The sequence below is a fragment of the Pseudophryne corroboree genome (assembly GCF_028390025.1).
Source record: "Pseudophryne corroboree isolate aPseCor3 chromosome 7 unlocalized genomic scaffold, aPseCor3.hap2 SUPER_7_unloc_10, whole genome shotgun sequence".
In the NCBI taxonomy this organism is placed as follows: Eukaryota; Metazoa; Chordata; class Amphibia; order Anura; family Myobatrachidae; genus Pseudophryne; species Pseudophryne corroboree.
The window spans coordinates 135,223-151,005 of record NW_026967609.1 but is presented as its reverse complement, the minus strand read 5'-3'; the positions used below and the strand labels follow the sequence as shown (position 1 = coordinate 151,005).

The 15,783-nt window shown below is 49.1% G+C and overlaps 1 protein-coding gene across 2 annotated transcripts in view; it reads left to right on the top strand.

Moving 5' to 3' along the window:
• Positions 1–15,783, top strand: part of ALS2 (alsin Rho guanine nucleotide exchange factor ALS2) — a 384,700-nt gene that overhangs the window by 286,340 nt on the left and 82,577 nt on the right. For both annotated transcript variants that reach the window (XM_063950453.1, XM_063950454.1), the window contains one exon: positions 11,646–11,810. In XM_063950453.1, coding sequence (XP_063806523.1) covers positions 11,646–11,810 — 165 coding nt within the window. The remainder of the gene's footprint in view (positions 1–11,645; positions 11,811–15,783) is intronic.

The window sequence follows — 15,783 nt, the reverse complement described above, 5'->3', positions numbered from 1 at the left end:
ATCATTCTCTTCTGTGGGAGATGCGGCACATGGGGTATATACCCTGTCACTGAGTGTGGAGATGGTATATAGCTATATCCTATTCTGTAGCGCTGTATAATCATTCTCTTCTGTGGGAGATGCAGCACATGGGGTATATACCCTGTCACTGAGTGTGGAGACAGTATATAGCTATATCCTATTCTGTAGCGCTGTATAATCATTCTCTTCTGTAGGAGATGCGGCACATGGGGTATATAGGTCCTGTCACTGAGTGTGGAGATGGTATATAGCTATATCCTATTCTGTAGCGCTGTATAATCATTCTCTTCTGTGGGAGATGCGGCACATGGGGTATATAGGCCCTGTCACTGAGTGTGGAGACAGTATATAGCTATATCCTATTCTGTAGCACTGTATAACCATTCTCTTCTGTGGGAGATGCAGCACATGGGGTATATACCCTGTCACTGAGTGTGGAGATGGTATATAGCTATATCCTATTCTGTAGCGCTGTATAATCATTCTCTTCTGTGGGAGATGCAGCACATGGGGTATATAGGCCCGGTCACTGAGTGTGGAGACAGTATATAGCTTTATCCTATTCTGTAGCGCTGTATAATCATTCTCTTCTGTGGGAGATGCAGCACATGGGGTATATAGGCCCGGTCACTGAGTGTGGAGACAGTATATAGCTATATCCTATTGTGTAGCGCTGTATAATCATTCTCTTCTGTGGGAGATGCGGCACATGGGGTATATACCCTGTCACTGAGTGTGGAGACAGTATATAGCTATATCCTATTCTGCAGCGCTGTATAATCATTCTCTTCTGTGGGAGATGCGGCACATGGGGTATATAGGCCCTGTCACTGAGTGTGGAGACAGTATATAGCTATATCCTATTCTGTAGCGCTGTATAATCATTCTCTTCTGTGGGAGATGCAGCACATGGGGTATATAGGCCCTGTCACTGAGTGTGGAGACAGTATATAGCTTTATCCTATTCTGTAGCGCTGTATAATCATTCTCTTCTGTGGGAGATGCAGCACATGGGGTATATAGGCCCGGTCACTGAGTGTGGAGACAGTATATAGCTATATCCTATTGTGTAGCGCTGTATAATCATTCTCTTCTGTGGGAGATGCGGCACATGGGGTATATACCCTGTCACTGAGTGTGGAGACAGTATATAGCTATATCCTATTCTGCAGCGCTGTATAATCATTCTCTTCTGTGGGAGATGCGGCACATGGGGTATATACCCTGTCACTGAGTGTGGAGACAGTATATAGCTATATCCTATTCTGCAGCGCTGTATAATCATTCTCTTCTGTGGGAGATGCGGCACATGGGGTATATACCCTGTCACTGAGTGTGGAGACAGTATATAGCTATATCCTATTCTGCAGCGCTGTATAATCATTCTCTTCTGTGGGAGATGCGGCACATGGGGTATATAGGCCCTGTCACTGAGTGTGGAGACAGTATATAGCTATATCCTATTCTGTAGCGCTGTATAATCATTCTCTTCTGTGGGAGATGCGGCACATGGGGTATATACCTTGTCACTGAGTGTGGAGATGGTATATAGCTATATCCTATTCTGTAGCGCTGTATAATCATTCTCTTCTGTGGGAGATGCAGCACATGGGGTATATACCCTGTCACTGAGTGTGGAGACGGTATATAGCTATATCCTATTCTGCAGCGCTGTATAATCATTCTCTTCTGTGGGAGATGCAGCACATGGGGTATATAGGCCCTGTCACTGAGTGTGGAGATGGTATATAGCTATATCCTATTCTGTAGCGCTGTATAATCATTCTCTTCTGTGGGAGATGCAGCACATGGGGTATATAGGCCCTGTCACTGAGTGTGGAGACAGTATATAGCTATATCCTATTCTGTAGCGCTGTATAATCATTCTCTTCTGTGGGAGATGCAGCACATGGGGTATATAGGCCCTGTCACTGAGTGTGGAGACAGTATATAGCTATATCCTATTCTGTAGCGCTGTATAATCATTCTCTTCTGTGGGAGATACAGCACATGGGGTATATAGGCCCTGTCACTGAGTGTGGAGACAGTATATAGCTATATCCTATTCTGTAGCGCTGTATAATCATTCTCTTCTGTGGGAGATGCAGCACATGGGGTATATAGGCCCTGTCACTGAGTGTGGAGACAGTATATAGCTATATCCTATTCTGTAGCGCTGTATAATCATTCTCTTCTGTGGGAGATGCAGCACATGGGGTATATAGGCCCTGTCACTGAGTGTGGAGACAGTATACAGCTATATCCTATTCTGTAGCGCTGTATAATCATTCTCTTCTGTGGGAGATGCAGCACATGGGGTATATAGGCCCTGTCACTGAGTGTGGAGACAGTATATAGCTATATCCTATTGTGTAGCGCTGTATAATCATTCTCTTCTGTGGGAGATGCAGCACATGGGGTATATAGGCCCTGTCACTGAGTGTGGAGACAGTATATAGCTATATCCTATTCTGTAGCGCTGTATAATCATTCTCTTCTGTGGGAGATGCGGCACATGGGGTATATAGGCCCTGTCACTGAGTGTGGAGACAGTATATAGCTATATCCTATTCTGTAGCGCTGTATAATCATTCTCTTCTGTGGGAGATGCAGCACATGGGGTATATAGGCCCTGTCACTGAGTGTGGAGACAGTATATAGCTATATCCTATTCTGTAGCACTGTATAATCATTCTCTTCTGTGGGAGATACAGCACATGGGGTATATAGGACCTGTCACTGAGTGTGGAGACAGTATATAGCTATATCCTATTCTGTAGCGCTGTATAATCATTCTCTTCTGTGGGAGATGCAGCACATGGGGTATATACCCTGTCACTGAGTGTGGAGACAGTATATAGCTATATCCTATTCTGTAGCGCTGTATAATCATTCTCTTCTGTGGGAGATGCGGCACATGGGGTATATAGGCCCTGTCACTGAGTGTGGAGACAGTATATAGCTATATCCTATTCTGTAGCGCTGTATAATCATTCTCTTCTGTGGGAGATGCGGCACATGGGGTATATAGGCCCTGTCACTGAGTGTGGAGACAGTATATAGCTATATCCTATTCTGCAGCGCTGTATAATCATTCTCTTCTGTGGGAGATGCAGCACATGGGGTATACACCCTGTCACTGAGTGTGGAGACAGTATATAGCTATATCCTATTCTGTAGCGCTGTATAATCATTCTCTTCTGTGGGAGATGCGGCACATGGGGTATATAGGCCCTGTCACTGAGTGTGGAGACAGTATATAGCTATATTCTATTCTGCAGCGCTGTATAATCATTCTCTTCTGTGAGAGATGCAGAACATGGGGTATATAGGCCCTGTCACTGAGTGTGGAGACAGTATATAGCTATATCCTATTCTGTAGCGCTGTATAATCATTCTCTTCTGTGGGAGAAGCGGCACATGGGGTATATAGGCCCTGTCACTGAGTGTGGAGACAGTATATAGCTATATCCTATTCTGTAGCGCTGTATAATCATTCTCTTCTGTGGGAGATGCAGCACATGGGGTATATAGGCCCTGTCACTGAGTGTGGAGACAGTATATAGCTATATCCTATTCTGTAGCGCTGTATAATCATTCTCTTCTGTGGGAGATGCAGCACATGGGGTATATAGGTCCTGTCACTGAGTGTGGAGACAGTATATAGCTATATCCTATTGTGTAGCGCTGTATAATCATTCTCTTCTGTGGGAGATGCGGCACATGGGGTATATAGGCCCTGTCACTGAGTGTGGAGACAGTATATAGCTATATCCTATTCTGTAGCGCTGTATAATCATTCTCTTCTGTGGGAGATGCAGCACATGGGGTATAGGCCCTGTCACTGAGTGTGGAGACAGTATATAGCTATATCCTATTCTGCAGCGCTGTATAATCATTCTCTTCTGTGGGAGATGCAGCACATGGGGTATATAGGCCCTGTCACTGAGTGTGGAGACAGTATATAGCTATATCCTATTCTGCAGCGCTGTATAATCATTCTCTTCTGTGGGAGATGCAGCACATGGGGTCTATAGGCCCTGTCACTGAGTGTGGAGATGGTATATAGCTATATCCTATTCTGTAGCGCTGTATAATCATTCTCTTCTGTGTGAGATGCGGCACATGGGGTATATAGGCCCTGTCACTGAGTGTGGAGACAGTATATAGCTATATCCTATTCTGCAGCGCTGTATAATCATTCTCTTCTGTGGGAGATGCAGCACATGGGGTATATAGGCCCTGTCACTGAGTGTGGAAACAGTATATAGCTTTCTCTGACGTCCTAGTGGATGCTGGGAACTCCGTAAGGACCATGGGGAATAGCGGCTCTGCAGGAGACTGGGCACAACTAAAGAAAGCTTTAGGTCACCTGGTGTGCACTGGCTCCTCCCACTATGACCCTCCTCCAAGCCTCAGTTAGATTTTGTGCCCGGCCGAGGTTGGATGCACACTAGGGGCTCTCCTGAGCTTCTAGAAAGAAAGTATAGAATTAGGTTTTTTTATTTTCAGTGAGACCTGCTGGCAACAGGCTCACTGCAGCGAGGGACTAAGGGGAGAAGAAGCGAACCTGCCTGCTTGCAGCCAGCTTGGGCTTCTTAGGCTACTGGACACCATTAGCTCCAGAGGGATCGACCGCAGGCCCAGCCTTGGTGTTCGGTCCCGGAGCCGCGACGCCGTCCCCCTTACAGAGCCAGAAGCAAGAAGAGGTCCGGAAAATCGGCGGCAGAAGACATCTGTCTTCACCAAGGTAGCGCACAGCACTGCAGCTGTGCGCCATTGCTCCTCATACACACTTCACACTCCGGTCACTGAGGGTGCAGGGCGCTGGGGGTGGGGGCGCCCTGAGCAGCAATAAAAACACCTTGGCTGGCAAAAATACCACAATATATAGCCCCAGAGGCTATATATGTGGTAAATACCCCTGCCAGAATCCAGAAAAAAGCGGGAGAAAAGTCCGCGAAAAAGGGGCGGAGCTTTCTCCCTCAGACACACTGGCGCCATTTTCTCTTCACAGTGCAGCTGGAAGACAGCTCCCCAGGCTCTCCCCTGTAGTTTTCAGGCTCAAAGGGTTAAAAAGAGAGGGGGGGGCACTAAATTTAGGCGCAATATTATATATACAAGCAGCTATTGGGGAAATTTCACTCAGTTATAGTGTTAATCCCCACATTATATAGCGCTCTGGTGTGTGCTGGCATACTCTCTCTCTGTCTCCCCAAAGGGCTTTGTGGGGTCCTGTCCTCAGTCAGAGCATTCCCTGTGTGTGTGCGGTGTGTCGGTACGGCTGTGTCGACATGTTTAATGAGGAGGCTTATATGGTGACGGAGCAGATGCCGATACATGTGATGTCGCCCCCTGTGGGGCCGACACCAGAGTGGATGGTTAGGTGAAAGGTATTAACCGACAGTGTCAACTCCTTACATAAAAGGGTGGATGACGTAACAGCTGTGGGACAGCCGGCTTCTCAGTCCGCGCCTGCCCAGACGTCTCAAAGGCCATCAGGGGCTCAAAAACGCCCGCTCACTCAGATGGCAGACACAGATGTCGACACGGAGTCTGACTCCAGTGTCGACAAGGTTGAGACATATACACAATCCACTAGGAACATCCGTGACTTGATCCCGGCAATAAAAAAAAAAAAAAAATGTGTTACACATTTCTGACATTAACCCTCTAAAAATGGGGTTTTATGTTGGGGAGAAAAAGCAGGCAGTGTTTTGTTCCCCCATCAAATGAATGAATGAAGTGTGTGAAAAGCGTGGGTTCCCCCCGATAAGAAACTGGTAATTTCTAAAAAGTTACTGATGGCGTACCCTTTCCCGCCAGAGGATAAGTTACGCTGGGAGATATCCCCTAGGGTGGATAAGGCGCTCACACGGTTGTCAAAAAAGGTGGCCGTTTTAGGAACGGCCACTTTGAAGGTACCTGTTGATAAAAAGCAGGAGGCTATCCTGAAGTCTGTATTTACACACTCAGGTACTAGACTGAGACCTGCAGATCGTGCTGCTGCAGCGTGGTCGGTGACCCTGTCAAACATACTAGTTTGCTAACATGAGAACATATTAAAGACGTCGTCTTATATATGAGGGATGCACAGAGGGATATTTTGCCGGCTGGCATCCAAAATGAATGTAATGTCCATTCTGTCAGGAGGGTATTAGAGACCTGTCACTGGACAGGTGATGCTGACTTTAAAAGGCGCGTAGAGATTCTGCCTTATAAGGGTGAGGAATTATTTGGGGATGGTCTCTGGGACCTCGTATCCACAGCAACAGCTGGGAAGAAATATTTTTACCTCAGGTTTCCTCACAGACTAAGAAAGCACTGTATTATCAGGTACAGTCCTTTCGGCTTCAGAAAAGCAAGCGGGTCAAAGGCGCTTCCTTTCTGTACAGAGACATGGGAAGAGGGAAAAAGCTGCACCAGTCAGCCTGTTCCCAGAATCAAAATTCTTCTCTCGCTTCCTCTGAGTCCACAGCATGACGCGGGGGCTCCACAGGTGTAGCCAGGTACGGTGGGGGGCCGTCTCAAAAATTTCAGCGATCAGTGGGCTCGCTCACAGGTGGATCCCTGTTTCATTCAAGTAGTATTTCAGGGGTACACGCTGGAATTCGAGATGTCTCCCCCCCGCCGTTTCCTTAAATATGCCTTGCCGACAACTCCCTCAGGCAGGGAGGCTGCGCTAGAGGCAATTAATAAGCTGTATTCCCAGCAGGTAATACTCAAGGTGCCCCTACTTTAACAAGGACGGGGTTACTATTCCACACGGTTTGGGGTACCGAAACCGCATGGTTCGGTGTGACCCATTTTATATTTAAAATCCTTGAACACATACATAAAAAAATTCAAGTTCAAGATGGAATCGCTCAGGGCGGTTATTGCAAGCCTGGACGAGGGGGATTACATGGGATCCCGGGACATCAAGGATGCTTACCTGCATGTCCCCATTTACCATCCTCGCCAGGAGTACCTCAGATTTGTGGTACAGGATTACCATTACCAAGTCCAGACACTGCCGTTTGGGCTGTACATGGCACAAGGGTGTTTACCAAGGTAATGGCCGAAATGATGATACTCCTTCGAAAAAAGGGAGTTTTAATTATCCCGTACTTGGACAATCTCCTTATTAGGGCAAGGTCCAAGGAGCAGTTGCTAGTCGGGGTAGCACTATTTTGGAAAGCGCTACAACAGCACGGTTGGATTCTAAACAGTCCAAAGTCACAGCTGGTTCCTACGACACGTCTACTGTTCCTGGGGATGGTTCTGGACACAGAACAGAAATAAGTGTTTCTCCCGGAGGAGAAAGCCAAGGAGCTGTCATCTCTAGTCAGAGACCTCCTGAAGCCAAAACAGGTATCGGTGCATCATTGCACGCGAGTCCTGGGAAAAATGGTAGCTTCCTACGAAGCAATCCCATTCGGCAGGTTCCATGCAAGAACTTTTCAGTGGGACCTGTTGGACAAGTGGTCCGGATCACATCTTCAGATGCATCGGCTGATAACCCTGTCTTCAAGGACCAGGGTATCTCTACTGTGGTGGCTGCAGAGTGCCCATCTTCAAGAGGGCCGCAGGTTCGGCATACTGGACTAGGTCCTAGTAACCATGGATGCCAGCCTTTGGGGGGCAGTCACACAGGGAAGAAACTTCCAGGGACTTTGGTCAAGTCAGGTGACTTCCCTACACATAAATATTCTGGAACTGAGGGCCATTTACAATGCCCTGAGTGAGGCAAGGCCTCTGCTTCAAAACCAGCCGGTACATATCCAATCGGACAACATCACGGCAGTCGCCCATGTAAACCAACGGGGCGGCACAAGAAGCAGGATGGCGATGGCAGAAGCCACAAGGATTCTCCGATGGGCGGAAAATCATGTGTTAACACTGTCAGCAGTGTTCATTCCCGGAGTGGACGACTGGGAAGCAGATCTTCTCAGCAGACACGACCTCCACCCGGGAGAGTGGGGATTTCATCCAGAAGTCTTCCAAAGGATTGTACACCATTGGGAAAGGCCACAGGTGGACATGATGGCGTCCCGCCTCAACAAAAAGCTATAAAAGATATTGCGCCAGGTCAAGGGACCATCAGGCGATAGCTGTGGACGCTCTGGTAACACCGTGGGTGTACCAGTCGGTTTATGTGTTCCCCCCCTCTGCCTCTCATACAAAAGGTACTGAGAATAATAGGAAGGCGAGGAGTAAGAACGATACTCGTGGTTCCGGATTGGCTAAGAAGAGCTTGGTACCCAGAACTTCAAGAAATTATATCAGAGGACCCATGGCCTCTGCCGCTCAGACAGGACCTGCGGCAGCAGGGGCCCTGTCTGTTCCAAGACTTACCGCGGCTACGTTTTGACGGCATGGCGGTTGAACGCCGGATCCTAAAGGAAAAGGGCATTCCGGAGGAAGTCATTCCTACGCTGATTCAAGCCAGGAAAGATGTAACTGCAAAACATTATCACCGCATATGGCGAAAATATGTTGCTTGGTGTGAGGCCAAAAAAGGCCCCAACAGAGGAATTTCAACTAGGTCGATTTCTGCATTTCCTACAAGCAGGAGTGTCTATGGGCCTAAAATTAGGCTCCATTAAGGTACAGATCTCGGCTCTGTCGATTTTCTTCCAGAAAGAACTAGCTTCAGTACCTGAAGTTCAGACATTGTAAAAGGAGTGCTGCATATTCAGCCCCCGGTTGTGCCTCCAGTGGCACCTTGGGTTCTCAACGTGGTGTTGAGTTTCTTAAAATCACATTGGTGTGAGCCACTAAAAACCGTGGATCTAAAATATCTCACGCGGAAAGTGGTCATGTTATTGCTTGGCTTCGGCCAGGCGTGTATCAGAATTGGCGGCTTTGTTATATAAAAGGCCTTATCTGATTTTCCATATGGATAGGGCAGAATTGAGGACTCGTCCCCAGTTTCTCCCTAAGGTGGTATCAGCTTTTCACTTGAACCAACCTATTGTAGTGCCTGCGGCTACTAGGGACTTGGAGGATTCCAAGTTACTGGACGTAGTCAGGGCCTTGAAAAATTATGTTTCCAGGACGGCTAGAGTCAGGAGAACTGATTCGCTGTTTATCCTGTATGCACCCAGCAAACTGGGTGCTCCTGCTTCTAAGCAGACTATTGCTCGCTGGATTTGTAGCACAATTCAGCTGGCGCATTCTGCGGCTGGACTACCGCAGCCAAAATCTGTACAAGCCCATTCCACAAGGAAGGTGGGCTCATCTTGGGCAGCTGCCCGAGGGGTCTCGGCTTTCCAACTTTGTCAAGCTGCAACTTGGTCAGGGGCAAACACGTTTGCTAAATTCTACAAAATTGATACCCTGGCTGAGGAGGACCTGGAGTTCTCTCATTCGGTGCTGCAGAGTCATCCGCACTCTCCCGCCCGTTTGGGAGCTTTGGTATAATCCCCATGGTCCTTACGGAGTTCCCAGCATCCACTAGGACGTCAGAGAAAATAAGATTTTACTCACCGGTAAATCTATTTCTCGTAGTCCGTAGTGGATGCTGGGCGCCCATCCCAAGTGCGGATTGTCTGCAATACTTGTATATAGTTATTGCCTAACTAAAGGGTTATTGTTGAGCCATCTGTTAAGAGGCTCAGTTATATTCATACTGTTAACTGGGTATAGTATCACGAGTTATACGGTGTGTTTGGTGTGGCTGGTATGAGTCTTACCCGGGATTCAAAATCCTTCCTTATTATGTCCGCTCGTCCGGGCACAGTGTCCTAACTGAGGCTTGGAGGAGGGTCATAGTGGGATGAGCCAGTGCACACCAGGTGACCTAAAGCTTTCTTTAGTTGTGCCCAGTCTCCTGCGGAGCCGCTATTCCCCATGGTCCTTACGGAGTTCCCAGCATCCACTACGGACTACGAGAAATAGATTTACCGGTGAGTAAAATCTTATTTTATCCTATTCTGTAGCGCTGTATAATCATTCTCTTCTGTGGGAGATGCAGCACATGGGGTACATAGGCCCTGTCACTGAGTGTGGAGACAGTATATAGCTATATCCTATTCTGCAGCGCTGTATAATCATTCTCTTCTGTGGGAGATGCAGCACATGGGGTACATAGGCCCTGTCACTGAGTGTGGAGACAGTATATAGCTATATCCTATTCTGCAGCGCTGTATAATCATTCTCTTCTGTGGGAGATGCGGCACATGGGGTATATAGGCCCTGTCACTGAGTGTGGAGATGGTATATAGCTGCTCCCTCACTGCACATTGTCTAGATCACGGTTAGCGTGGTGTCTTTGTTGTGGATCCACTCTGTGTTTACGGATACCAGGGAAGTGTCGCTGTGCGCTCTTTTAGTCTCTCCTTCTCTTCATTCCCAGTGCTCCGTTTGTAGTGGCATCCCAGACATAGGGGCAGATTCAATTACCGCGCAGCTTTAGCTCCAGAGTTCAATGACATGCGCTATTTTCTTATTGCTAGCGTATAACTGTAGACCCCTAGTACAGTCACCCCAGCTGTTCAGCTATTCCCTAACCCTCCCGGTGCTGCCTAAACCTACGCCACACACACACACTCCCCGCAGCATAACCCTAACCCTTCCTTTCCCTGAGCCTAACCTTAACCCTCTCTTACCCTGCAGCCTAAACCTCACCCTCCCTTTCCCTGAGCCTAACCTTAACCCTCTCTTACCCTGCAGCCTAAACCTCACCCTCCCTTTCCCTGAGCCTAACCTTAACCCTCTCTTACCCTGCAGCCTAAACCTCACCCTCCCTTTCCCTGAGCCTAACCTTAACCCTCTCTTACCCTGCAGCCTAAACCTCACCCTCCCTTTCCCTGAGCCTAACCTTAACCCTCTCTTACCCTGCAGCCTAAACCTCACCCTCCCTTTCCCTGAGCCTAACCTTAACCCTCTCTTACCCTGCAGCCTAAACCTCACCCTCCCTTTCCCTGAGCCTAACCTTAACCCTCTCCTTACCCTGCAGCCTAAACCTCACCCTCCCTTTCCCTGAGCCTAACCTTAACCCTCTCTTACCCTGCAGCCTAAACCTCACCCTCCCTTTCCCTGAGCCTAACCTTAACCCTCTTACCCTGCAGCCTAAACCTCACCCTCCCTTTCCCTGAGCCTAACCTTAACCCTTACCCCGCAGCCTAAACCTCACCCTCCCTTTCCCTGAGCCTAACCTTAACCCTTACCCCGCAGCCTAAACCTCACCCTCCTTTCCCGCTGCCTTAGCCATTAGGAACCATCAGGCACAGGTTGAAGAATGACCGGTTTATTCTTTATTTCATAAATGCCCCTTTAGTTACTAAAAGCAAAAACACAGATGCTGACCCCTCTTCTTCTAATAGTTCTATTTATGTGATTTATTATTTTCATTTAGTCTGCAAGCTGTGTATTGGGAGAAAAGCGCTATGTGAATAAAATGATTTTTATACTGTTGTATTCGATGCTTGGCATTAGTGATCTGTATTGTGGATGAGGTCCCGTCAGTGGATCGTGTTCATGTGGCGCCGGTGTAGTAGAATGTGTGGCCGGAGTGTGAGGAATATCACTGATCTGAGCGTCTCGGTGTCTGCTATAGATGCACACATAAGACACGCACTGGACGGAAGCGTTATAGCTGTGTTACATACATGTATGACTCTCCCATGATCTATGTGCAGGAAGCTGGGCCGTCTGTCAGTCGCCGCTGACGAGAAGTGGAAAGCCATCTTTGATGAGTGCTGGAGACAGCTTGGATGTGACGCTGCGGGGAAAGGAGATCCGCACAAGGCCTGGGGTAACATTGCTGTGGCAATCACTACGAAGAGACGTCAGCAGCAGGACAGGTGCGTTCTGTAATCCGCCTCCATCCTACGTATATAACACACAGCTGTGGGCTCTCACCAGTATATCACCAGGAATACAGGGGAGGAGGTGTCAGAATAGGGGAGCGGGGAGCACCGAACACACCCGGGCGTATTCTGCAACTTGTGACCCGCTACCTTTAGAGAATGGGATGTGGAAGCGGGGAGGGTGCCAGCCGCAATTATTGCATCACTATGTATATATACCCCCCAGTATCCTGCTCACTAGTGCCCCCTCCTAGATCCAGTAAGCAGCTTCCTGTTACTGTAGTGGTCACCTCTGCCAATGTGCTTCTGTAATCAGGGACAGGTGCAATGTGCTGGGTGTGAGCTGTGGTTGGCACAGGCAGTAATATGCCTCTCTCCTCCCCATAGGAGGTATGTAATGATCCTGGGAATATAATCAGGGACAGATGCAATGTGCCGGGTGTGAGCTGTGGTTGGCACAGGCAGTAATGTGCCTCTCTCCTCCCCATAGGGGGGTATGTAATGATCCTGGGAATATAATCAGGGACAGATGCAATGTGCCGGGTGTGAGCTGTGATTGGCACAGGCAGTAATGTGCCTCTCTCCTCCCCATAGGGAGGTATGTAATGATCCTGGGAATGTAATCAGGGACAGATGCAATGTGCCGGGTGTGAGCTGTGATTGGCACAGGCAGTAATGTGCCTCTCTCCTCCCCATAGGGGGTATGTAATGATCCTGGGAATGTAATCAGGGACAGATGCAATGTGCCAGGTGTGAGCTGTGGTTGGCACAGGCAGTAATGTGCCTCTCTCCTCCCCATAGGGGGTATGTAATGATCCTGGGAATGTAATCAGGGACAGATGCAATGTGCCGGGTGTGAGCTGTGGTTGGTACAGGCAGTAATGTGCCTCTCTCCTCCCCATAGGGGGTATGTAATGATCCTGGGAATGTAATCAGGGACAGATGCAATGTGCCGGGTGTGAGCTGTGGTTGGCACAGGCAGTAATGTGCCTCTCTCCTCCCCATAGGGGGGTATGTAATGATCCTGGGAATGTAATCAGGGACAGGTGCAATGTGCCGGGTGTGAGCTGTGGTTGGCACAGGCAGTAATGTGCCTCTCTCCTCCCCATAGGGGGTATGTAATGATCCTGGGAATGTAATCAGGGACAGATGCAATGTGCCGGGTGTGAGCTGTGGTTGGCACAGGCAGTAATGTGCCTCTCTCCTCCCCATAGGGGGTATGTAATGATCCTGGGAATGTAATCAGGGACAGGTGCAATGTGCCGGGTGTGAGCTGTGGTTGGCACAGGCAGTAATGTGCCTCTCTCCTCCCCATAGGGGGGTATGTAATGATCCTGGGAATGTAATCAGGGACAGATGCAATGTGCCGGGTGTGAGCTGTGGTTGGCACAGGCAGTAATGTGCCTCTCTCCTCCCCATAGGGGGGTATGTAATGATCCTGGGAATATAATCAGGGACAGATGCAATGTGCTGGGTGTGAGCTGTGGTTGGCACAGGCAGTAATGTGCCTCTCTCCTCCCCATAGGAGGTATGTAATGATCCTGGGAATGTAATCAGGGACAGATGCAATGTACCGGGTGTGAGCTGTGGTTGGCACAGGCAGTAATGTGCCTCTCTCCTCCCCATAGGGGGTATGTAATGATCCTGGGAATGTAATCAGGGACAGATGCAATGTACCGGGTGTGAGCTGTGATTGGCACAGGCAGTAATGTGCCTCTCTCCTCCCCATAGGGGGTATGTAATGATCCTGGGAATGTAATCAGGGACAGGTGCAATGTGCCGGGTGTGAGCTGTGGTTGGCACAGGCAGTAATGTGCCTCTCTCCTCCCCATAGGGGGGTATGTAATGATCCTGGGAATATAATCAGGGACAGATGCAATGTGCTGGGTGTGAGCTGTGGTTGGCACAGGCAGTAATGTGCCTCTCTCCTCCCCATAGGAGGTATGTAATGATCCTGGGAATATAATCAGGGACAGATGCAATGTGCTGGGTGTGAGCTGTGGTTGGCACAGGCAGTAATGTGCCTCTCTCCTCCCCATAGGGGGTATGTAATGATCCTGGGAATGTAATCAGGGACAGATGTAATGTGCCGGGTGTGAGCTGTGGTTGGCACAGGCAGTAATGTGCCTCTCTCCTCCCCATAGGGGGTATGTAATGATCCTGGGAATGTAATCAGGGACAGATGCAATGTGCCGGGTGTGAGCTGTGATTGGCACAGGCAGTAATGTGCCTCTCTCCTCCCCATAGGGGGGTATGTAATGATCCTGGGAATGTAATCAGGGACAGATGCAATGTGCCGGGTGTGAGCTGTGGTTGGCACAGGCAGTAATGTGCCTCTCTCCTCCCCATAGGAGGTATGTAATGATCCTGGGAATATAATCAGGGACAGATGCAATGTGCTTGGTGTGAGCTGTGGTTGGCACAGGCAGTAATGTGCCTCTCTCCTCCCCATAGGGGGTATGTAATGATCCTGGGAATGTAATCAGGGACAGATGCAATGTGCTGGGTGTGAGCTGTGGTTGGCACAGGCAGTAATGTGCCTCTCTCCTCCCCATAGGAGGTATGTAATGATCCTGGGAATGTAATCAGGGACAGATGCAATGTGCCGGGTGTGAGCTGTGGTTGGCACAGGCAGTAATGTGCCTCTCTCCTCCCCATAGGGGGTATGTAATGATCCTGGGAATATAATCAGGGACAGATGCAATGTGCTGGGTGTGAGCTGTGGTTGGCACAGGCAGTAATGTGCCTCTCTCCTCCCCATAGGGGGTATGTAATGATCCTGGGAATGTAATCAGGGACAGATGCAATGTGCCGGGTGTGAGCTGTGGTTGGTACAGGCAGTAATGTGCCTCTCTCCTCCCCATAGGGGGGTATGTAATGATCCTGGGAATGTAATCAGGGACAGATGCAATGTGCCGGGTGTGAGCTGTGGTTGGCACAGGCAGTAATGTGCCTCTCTCCTCCCCATAGGGGGGTATGTAATGATCCTGGGAATGTAATCAGGGACAGATGCAATGTGCCGGGTGTGAGCTGTGGTTGGCACAGGCAGTAATGTGCCTCTCTCCTCCCCATAGGGGGTATGTAATGATCCTGGGAATGTAATCAGGGACAGATGCAATGTGCCGGGTGTGAGCTGTGGTTGGCACAGCCAGTAATGTGCCTCTCTCCTCCCCATAGGAGGTATGTAATGATCCTGGGAATGTAATCAGGGACAGATGCAATGTGCTGGGTGTGAGCTGTGATTGGCACAGGCAGTAATGTGCCTCTCTCCTCCCCATAGGGGGGTATGTAATGATCCTGGGAATGTAATCAGGGACAGATGCAATGTGCTGGGTGTGAGCTGTGGTTGGCACAGGCAGTAATGTGCCTCTCTCCTCCCCATAGGAGGTATGTAATGATCCTGGGAATGTAATCAGGGACAGATGCAATGTGCCGGGTGTGAGCTGTAATTGGCACAGGCAGTAATGTGCCTCTCTCCTCCCCATAGGGGGTATGTAATGATCCTGGGAATGTAATCAGGGACAGATGCAATGTGCTGGGTGTGAGCTGTGGTTGGCACAGGCAGTAATGTGCCTCTCTCCTCCCCATAGGGGGTATGTAATGATCCTGGGAATATAATCAGGGACAGATGCAATGTGCCGGGTGTGAGCTGTGGTTGGCACAGGCAGTAATGTGCCTCTCTCCTCCCCATAGGAGGTATGTAATGATCCTGGGAATGTAATCAGGGACAGATGCAATGTGCCGGGTGTGAGCTGTAATTGGCACAGGCAGTAATGTGCCTCTCTCCTCCCCATAGGGGGGTATGTAATGATCCTGGGAATGTAATCAGGGACAGATGCAATGTGCTGGGTGTGAGCTGTGGTTGGCACAGGCAGTAATGTGCCTCTCTCCTCCCCATAGGGGGGTATGTAATGATCCTGGGAATGTAATCAGGGACAGATGCAATGTGCCGGGTGTGAGCTGTAAT